Source organism: Solanum dulcamara, chromosome 3, assembly GCF_947179165.1.
Source record: "Solanum dulcamara chromosome 3, daSolDulc1.2, whole genome shotgun sequence".
Classification (NCBI taxonomy): domain Eukaryota; kingdom Viridiplantae; phylum Streptophyta; class Magnoliopsida; order Solanales; family Solanaceae; genus Solanum; species Solanum dulcamara.
Window position 1 is genome coordinate 1,441,377 of NC_077239.1, and position 9,130 is coordinate 1,450,506.

Genomic DNA, 9,130 nt, shown 5'->3' on the forward strand with positions numbered 1-9,130 from the left:
TTTTAAATTAGCCGCCCTCCATTTAGCTCTGCATATTAGGCGGATATCTCCACCTAACTGATACTGAACTGGACTGGACTGAACCTTCAATGGATCTCAATCATCTTTTCGTTTCTCTCACTCCATCATGGACTTCGGTCAGCATTTTTTCTTCTCTATTTGACTGTATATATATATATATATATATATATATATGTATCTATACGAGCTGTGTTTAATTTTTATTTTTATTTTTGCTGATTTTTTTTTTTTGGTGAATATAGGTTACTATGTTGCTCAGTTTTTTTCTATATTTAGCTACCGTTGGATCTATTCTACCCGGAAAACTTGTTCCTGGGGTCACTTTATCTGATGGAACTCGCCTCCATTATCGTTGCAATGGTAAACCCCATGTTATTTGTGTCTTTCTATGTAATGTGAATTGGTGTATATTTTGACAGGCGGAGTTAGGATTTGAAGATTATCGAGCCTATTTAGTTAATGGGTTCGCGATATTTGTGCTTGTGTAATGGATTTCTTTGTATAAATATAAGGTTTAAGCAAAAGCTATTGAGTTCGTCTGGATTCTTGCTTAATGTTGTAGTTTCGCTTAGGGGGATTTGAAGTTTATGGATGATGAACTTGCCATCGAACCCATTTAGTTAATGGGTTCACAATTGGATATTTATGCTTATCTAATGGATTTCCTAATACAAGTATAAGGTTTAAGCAAAAGTTATTGGGTTCGTTTGAACTGCTACTTAATAATGTAGTTTTGCCTGGTAGGATTTGAAGTTGATGGATTCTGAACTTGTTGATGAATCTATAGCTTGTTTTGGTTAGTGGGTTCTTGATTAAATATTTATGCTTATTTAATAAAGTCTGTGCAAAAAACTATTGGGTTGGTCCAAGCCCGTACTTAATATTGTAGCTTTGCCCTTGTATTTTTTCATGCTTCTCCATGTGGGTCAAGCTTAGATTGTGAGTTTTTTGTTTCTATTTCAGGTTTTTTATCACTTCTGTTGTTGGTTTTGCTTCTTGGAGTTGGGTCACAGATGAATCTTGTTTCACCCACTGTGAGTGTGAAATGTTTCTTTTGTAGCAAAGGATGTACATTTTGGGTTCATTTGCATTCCCTGTTTATAATTTTGTTTACAAAAATATTGTTCTGTGAATAAGGGAGTAACAGTTTCTTGCTACACTCTGTAGAATTGATGAAAGTGAGGATTTATAATCATTGTTCCCAAGAATCTCAATTCTGGTGGAACAAACATTCTGTTGTCACTTTCTTTTCCTTTCATGGATAGTGTGAAATTGTGAAGCCATGTAATTTCACGTGAATTTATTGTTCCTTGTAATATCATTAAATTTAGGAACTGGGTCGTAATTTTCAGTGAAAATAAATAATTGTGACATCATATGGCTTTCTCATTCAATCCAAAAGCTTCAACAGTATTGGTGGTATGATTTCCAACTGCTGTAGAACCTATCTGTTTTTTGCTCCAGCTTTTTTAATGACAATGTAGTTTTAGCCTCTTTTTTTTTTGGTTATCTGATTTATCTTCATAATCACTGAAGAATTACTTGGTTAAGTACAAAACAAGTTGTCAATCTATTTATCTTCATTATCCCTAGAGAAAAACTTGGTGAAGTACAAAAATGAATTAGAAGGGCAGATTCTGCTTTTGATGCGACTGCACAAATTGATTCATTAAAAGCACTTTATTGCTCCAAATATTGCTCTCGCATGCTGCACCTTCAAATGTTTATAAAAACATGAGAAGGTCAAGAGTGTTGTATGTTTGGACTACTGGAATGAGGCTGTAGTGGGAGTTAGGAGAGGTAGAGGTTGGCCAAAAAAGACGTGTGTGTGTGATTAGACATGACACAGTTTCAGCTTAACATGGAAGGTTTGGAGGTTGATGATTAGAGTAGAAAGTTAGTAGATAGCCGAAAGTTGTTGCACTTTATGTAGGAGAGGTAGGGGGCTGTTAACCTCCTTCTTTCAATGTGTATTACGATCTAATGCTGCATTTGCTTCGAAAACTCTTCTTTTAAGCCGAGGCTATCAGAAACAACCTCTCAGCGTTATTCTATTCTATTTCCTGAAAAAAAAGGGTGACTCAACTTCTCCGCGTCAGTTGGTGGTGGGACCTGTTGGCATAATGCACGCTAGAACGTGGGAATTCGAGGTCTCATGAACTACTACTAAAAACCTACTTCGTTTTTGTTTTGTTTGTGGACAAACGATATCCGGTCAGGCCTATGGCTGGATCCTAAATAAAAGTTTCGCGGGCGAATATTGACTCTTTCCTGTTTCATTCGTAGGTCAATCCATGACCTATCAGAATCAATCCATTTTTTCTTGGTTCGTTCCGCCATCCCACCTAATGAATTCTTTGGATTCGTTTTCACGCTTCGCGCCTATGCAGTCACAGGTTCCGTCGTTAGCGGCCCATGGCTGCCTCCGTTGTTTGTAGTCTTATTTTTCCTACCCAAAACAGGTAGGAGTAAGGTCTGTGTACATCCTATCTTCCACATTCCCCACTTATGGGACTACACTGGGTATGCTATTGTTGTTGTTGTTGTCTGTTTTTGGTGAACTCATAAATTGATGCAATCACCTATTCGTAATGCATTGCAGGCTATAGCAGACAGAGGACTTGAGCTTTTGTCCACAACATTTATCTTTAGTTTTCTTGTAAGTGAAGATTTTTATACCATAAGAAAGTAATTTAATCTTGATTATGCTTTTATTGAGACAATCTTTCTTGTTCTGCAAACATTTCCAGCCAGTTACAATTTTCATTCTGACATCTTAATTGTCTATGACTGAATGATATTTAGGTGACATTGATGCTTTATTTGGTTGGCTTGAACTCACGTGCAAAGAGTTCATCACTGAAACCTCATGTCTCAGGAAATCTAATCCATGACTGGTAATTCAATTGGCTCTACGCTGTTGTTTATATTCTGAAAAGTTCTTAACATTAATAAAATGGTGATGTCATTCTTAATTGAACTGTCTTTCCATCCATCCTTTGATCTATCTGTGTATTTATAAGACAGTTTGTGAATTCTTCTGAAGTTACGATTCAACATAACAGTTTTAGTAATATAAAATAGTAAAAGCGGGAGTGAATAGTCTTAATTTCCTGAAATGCAATACTATCTTGATTTCTCTTCTATCCTATTTCCTTGACTAGGTGGTTTGGGATACAACTAAATCCTGAATTCATGGGCATTGATCTCAAGTATGTACTCATATCTCAGACCTTGTCTTTCACCTTTTTGACAAGTGAACAAATTGAGAATTCAAAGTATTTATCATGCTATAATTTTGATTATTTAGTTTATTTTTGTTGGATATGTCCGCTAGTAACTTTGCATAATCCTTTTCATGTTAATGACCAATCCATAAGCGCTTAAGCAGTCATGTCAGCAAATAATGACTTGTAAAATTTTTATACCTTATTTAATTTAGCTCTAAAAATGCTTGCTACCTGAATGGAAAAATATATAGAGAATCCTTACTTTGTTTGGAGTGAGCTATTGATGTTTTGAGTGAAATGGGTCCAAATGGATATTGAAGATTCATATAGTCAGCTCCCAACTAGTTTGGGATTGAGGTGTAGTAACCTGCTTTTTACCTAAGTAAAATAATTTCTTGACATGAAAAACTTATATTTTTCTGATGAACTGAAACTCATTTTTCGGGAATCTCCAAGCATAGTTAAATTCCTAGGCAGAGATTTTGATAGATCAGATTTTTCTTTTTGTTATAATGGCTTTCAGCTTCAATCAAGGCTATTTGGTTTTTCTCTTGACTTCTCTGCTTAATGACAAACTTTCTGCTGTAGATTTTTCTTTGTTAGAGCTGGTATGATGGGATGGTTACTTATCAATCTTTCAGTTATTGCGAAATGTGTTATAGAGGATAAACTTAGCCAATCAATGATTCTCTACCAGCTATTTTGTGGGGTAAGTCACTGGTTGTACACTTCCAAGTATAAGTTCTTGAATCTTGAGTATGTGCTAGTGATATTTAAAACTTCTTTTGTATGCGTTTAATTGCAGCTATACATCCTTGACTACTTCTTCTATGAAGAGTTCATGACCTCCACGTAAGTTGGCATCTTCTTCTCCGTTAACTTTTTTAAGATTGAAAAGTTGCTGAGAAGCAAAGAACTATTGTTTCTCTTCTTTCCCCTTCTTTTATTTAGTTCAGCTGTCCATAATTTCATCTCCCTTTCACTCCCCTTCTCTTCATCTTTATTTGTTGTGTGGTTATTATGTTTCGACCTTAAATTCAAAGTGAATCATCCATATGACACGAATACCACATTATACACAACAAAATTAGACGAGGGTAGTAGAAGAAATTATGAGCTCCACATGGCAGAGGGCCTGGAGCCTAAGACAATGGTAGCACAAGGGAGGGTTTAGCTGTTTAGCCACGAGAAGCATTAGCTTGAGCAGGATAATATGGTTGATAGTCATTTCGTGCTTTAACAAGGTAATGCTGGAATCTGTATAATTAAAGGATTGTGAGGTTTGCCGGATCAATTTGTTTTGCACTGAGGCGTTGTTGTTTATGAGGTAGCTGGGTTTGGTCCCTGGAGTTATGGTCTGAGAATCGGAAACTAGGTGGAACTGGAGGGGGTTAGGGTAGCATAGGTTGTTACATGGTCTTGGGGAAGTTGATTAGTAGCCTGGCCACAAGGGTTAAATTAAAATAAGAAAATTTCTCCGAGTTTTATACATCCAATAACATGTCATTTGAAACGAAGCAACTCTGAAGAACCTTTGATAGCAGTGCTAACATTTGAACCATAAGGAACACAACTACTGCCAGAAACCTGGAAGGTCTGGCTGGCATCTACTCTTCTCATGTTAGGATTGATTAGAGGGAATGTTGAATTATGATATGATCCTTTTGTAGCTATAGTGAGTGGTTCTGATTTGTACGATAAGGTTTTAATGCAGCGCGTACCAATTCAATTTTATTGGGAGCATAATTTTTTTTATCCAAAAATTGTATTTTCAAGGTTTGACCTTTCTAAGCTCTAAAGTGTCTAATAATTGGCAGAATGATATGCTTGTTTTGTCAGTCAGTGATCATATATTGATGGTGGTCAACCTTATCTGTTCCTCTTACTTTTTATCTTCCTCCATTAAGTTATTCAGCATTTACGGTTATGTAAAATCTTGTTTTTCCCTTCTCAGATGGGATATAATAGCAGAGAGGTTGGGCTTCATGCTGGTTTTTGGTGACCTAGTCTTTATACCGTTCACCTTCAGTATTCAGGCATGTATTCATAACCAATTCTTATTGCCACATACAAATCTATCCTTGTTTATATATGAATTATGACACCTTTGATATCAGTACAATACAAATGTATATGATACCTTTGATATCAGTATAACACAATTGTATAGGATGTAACTGAATTCTCTTCAAAAACTAGTTTTGAGCTCACTTCTTGAGTCCTTCATTTCCTACTAAATGTAATGATGCCTAGTCTCAGCCATGCCAACATATTTTTTTGAAATGGTAAAGGTTAGCCCGTGACAACATATTCACTTTCCTGGAATTTATACCCGCCTCACGCTACGATATTTCAATGGATATACTGTTTGTTTGAATATCAGAAAAGTTTTTGTTTGTGTTTAGTTTAAAAGAATTTGAATCAAGGGTCTGTTAAAGAAAAGAAATGGAAAAGGAGAAACATATTTGTTTGTTCATCTTTTGTTTTCTGAGAAAGTCATGTCTGAGAAACTGTTTTCTCCTTCTTGGAAAATGTTATGAACAAATCTTGTGTTTCGTAAACAAAATAATCTGAAATAACCTGTCAAAATTTTCTACATAACATTCTTCTACTCGAGTTCAATGACTCTAAAACATATTTGCATCCTAGAAATCTGACACAATGGCCCTAAACATATTTTCCACATTAATTTTCAACTGTAGCAAGAATGTCTTCGGATTTTCTGTTGGCCTGGCAATTGATAGTTCCGTTGGTCTGATTGTGATTATCATGGTGTCACTTTCATGGCTGGGGTGGTTGTGGAAAGGAGTCCAAACAGTTTGTGTTTCGGTACAATCGTGCCCTGCTGTGTGTGGGATTGTATTTGGACAAGTTTGATAAGTGTGTCCAAGGACATGTGAAGAAGACTAAGGACATGTGGCTCCATTTCAGTGCAGCCACTACCTAATATATATTTGCAGAAAATGGCACACGAGTAACAAACAGAGATAGATGAAGCTGATTCTGGTTTCCAACTTGGGTTCTATGATTTATCTGTGATAATATAACACTGGAGAAGAGGGTGTATCGGAGTGCATGGTTTTCAATGTTTCATGCTTCTATCTATTTATATACAGACTTTATTATGAAGATATTTACACTTGTTCAATGTGGATATACAAAGCTAGACTAGCCTGTTTACTATCTAATAATATTTCTCTTCCTTTTCAGGGTTGGTGGCTTTTGAGTAACAAAGTTGAGCTAACAACAGCAGCAATAATTGCCAATTGCCTCGTCTTTCTTATTGGGTAAGCATGCAGGGCCATCTCAATACTATTTTTTCTCCGCCATCTGTATTGTTGCACTTATGTCCTTCAGACAATTTTCTTTTTGGCTTTCACTAGCATTTCTTGACATAGATCCCTATTTCGGATTGAAAGGTACTTGGTGTTCAGAGGAGCCAATAAGCAGAAACATATGTTTAAAAAGGATCCCAAGGCACTCATATGGGGTAGGCCTCCAAAAGTTATTGGGGGGAAGTTGCTTGCTTCTGGCTATTGGTAATCTCTTGATCTTACTTTTCTACTCTGTTATCGGTATCTTAATAATCCAGAAGATGAAATGACTCAAGATTGAGAAAGACTTTGTATTTTTTAATTTAGCTTTTAACATGCGAGCAAGCTGTTGGAAAAACACATGAACTATGTCGATATTCAACAAAAGTAGATTAGTGTTCGTGAACATTTCATTCTGAACACTTATCTATTTCCTCCCCTGGTTATAGCATGGCTTCTAAAGCTCATCAAATGTGAAACATAAATTTCTCTTCAGTTCAAATTTTTGACATTCTATATCATTCTATATTTTCTGAAGGGGCATTGCACGGCACTGTAATTACCTCGGGGATTTATTGCTGGCATCGTCTTTTAGTTTGCCTTGTGGTATAAGGTAATAATTTTGAACTCTTTGCTAATTAAATTTCCTAACGACAATTTACTTAGTAGTGAAAATAATCACATTGCTCGTGTATACCTGCAGTTCTGTGGTTCCATACTTTTACCCCATATATCTTCTCATTCTGCTAATATGGAGGGAGAGAAGGGACGAAGCTCGATGTGCGGAGAAGTACAAAGACGTTTGGGCTGAATATCGTAAACTTGTTCCTTACAGGATCTTACCTTATGTTTACTAGCTCGATTGTTTGTCCACGTTACTGTGCATTAGAGTCAGAATTAGCCTCACTGTACTGTACTGTACTATCCAAGCAGGAGAAGGGAAAAGCACAAGAATGAATATTAAACCAAATCCGAGCTTTTGCCCTATTTATGCAGCTTTCTCATCTCCTCTGCGGAAGTAATCTCTTAATCTATTTCAGTTAGGATCGACATTGAATCGGGTTGTAACTGATTGCTTAGCCAACTTGTACACTAGATGTACTTTATCATGGTAGGCTTCAAAATAAAATTTATATGCTGCTTGTATTGAATGCCAACTATGGAATTACTTCACATGGTTTGTGATCTTGGAGCACCTTATTAATGTGTCCTGAATTTTAGTATGATTTTCCAACTTTCCAGTTTTCTGCAGTTTTTCTCTCTTTTGATAATCGGGGTGTCCGGGTTAGTTTGCATTACTTTCCACCAAGCCAAGGTAAATTAGATGTGTAATAGCAGTGTCCTAATATTGTGTTAGCTTGGCGTCTTCATTGGATTAGGTTGGGATTTGATACCTTTTAAGAATAGTTTTGTTTTGTCAATATAGTTGATCGAGTTATCAAGTTGAACTGCCTTCTCAAGCCGAAAGGCATAGTAGATGAATATTCTCAGACTAGCCCTTGTTTGTCCCCATGGACGGACACTGCTTCTTTTTTCTTTTTGTGGGAGTTGAAGGTGATGTGGCAATGACGAGGGGATGTGTATAGTAAGGGGTCATTTGGTTACTGGATAGTATTATGCAGATATTAGTAATGTGGGTATTAGTTATATGATATTAATTATATATGTATTAGTTATGCAGGATTTAGTTATATAGAGATTACAATACATTAGTGAGTTAATTTTTATTTCTTAATTCCAAAAATAATCAGTGAGCTAATATTAAAATAACCAACTATATAAATAGCACATTAAAATTAAATAAATAACAAATGACTAAAAATAATTAAATAATTTGTATTTCATATGATTAAGCAATAGGTAATTTAAACTAAAATAAATAACAAACAACTAAAAAAAATTAAAACTTGTATTGGCCGTGCCTCGTAGAGGAACTAAGCAAAGAAAGTGATTACAATTAATAGACACTACCTTATCGCCAAAGAAAACAATTAACAAGAATTTAAGTGAAGAAATTAAAAGTAATTAAGCAATTAACAACACAAAAAACAAAGAAAAAAATTGGTAGTGACTTATTCAACATGTATTAATTATTTGATATGTTGTACATTAATATACATTTAAAAGTAAATTAATAGGGGTGAACATATAATTTACTATATTAATACATATATAACTAATATCCACATAACTTATTCTACCTTCTATCCCACATAAATTATACACAGATTTTCTCATAAGTTATGTAAGTATTAATTATGTAGAATTAGAAAAAACGCAACAAAACATAATATAAAAATAATACATGAATAATTTTTATACAACATTTAAAAACTTATCAACCAAACATTGTATAAAAATAATACATGAATAACTTTTATCCTATTTACAAACCAAACATGGTATACATAAATAATCAAGTTATTCATATATTAACTTTTATCCTGATTATACACTGTATACCAAGTGTATAATGTGTGTATATAAGCCATTGTAAAGGGTTAATAAGGCCCAATATGATGAATGTACACTAACATGAAGCAAGCTAAGCCCTCTAGCTTCTAA

The 9,130-nt window shown here is 34.9% G+C and overlaps 1 protein-coding gene across 1 annotated transcript; it reads left to right on the forward strand.

Moving 5' to 3' along the window:
- LOC129882094 (delta(14)-sterol reductase) lies at window positions 1-7,722 on the forward strand. The gene is made up of 13 exons (XM_055956242.1): window positions 1-137; window positions 264-381; window positions 985-1,055; window positions 2,624-2,680; window positions 2,827-2,918; window positions 3,186-3,233; window positions 3,840-3,960; window positions 4,057-4,103; window positions 5,206-5,287; window positions 6,462-6,538; window positions 6,671-6,790; window positions 7,104-7,178; window positions 7,269-7,722. Exons 1-13 carry the CDS (start codon window positions 90-92, stop codon window positions 7,420-7,422), a joined length of 1,110 nt encoding a protein of 369 aa, XP_055812217.1. The 5' UTR covers window positions 1-89; the 3' UTR covers window positions 7,423-7,722.
- Window positions 7,723-9,130: the final 1,408 nt, after the last annotated feature.

Coding starts and splice junctions, on each gene's coding strand:
- LOC129882094 (XM_055956242.1), top strand. CDS start 90: ATGGATCTCAATCATCTTTTCGTTTCTCTCACTCCATCATGGACTTCG. Junction 2,919..3,185: donor GGAAATCTAATCCATGACTG/GTAATTCAATTG, acceptor TTCCTTGACTAG/GTGGTTTGGGATACAACTAA. Junction 5,288..6,461: donor CGTTCACCTTCAGTATTCAG/GCATGTATTCAT, acceptor CTTCCTTTTCAG/GGTTGGTGGCTTTTGAGTAA.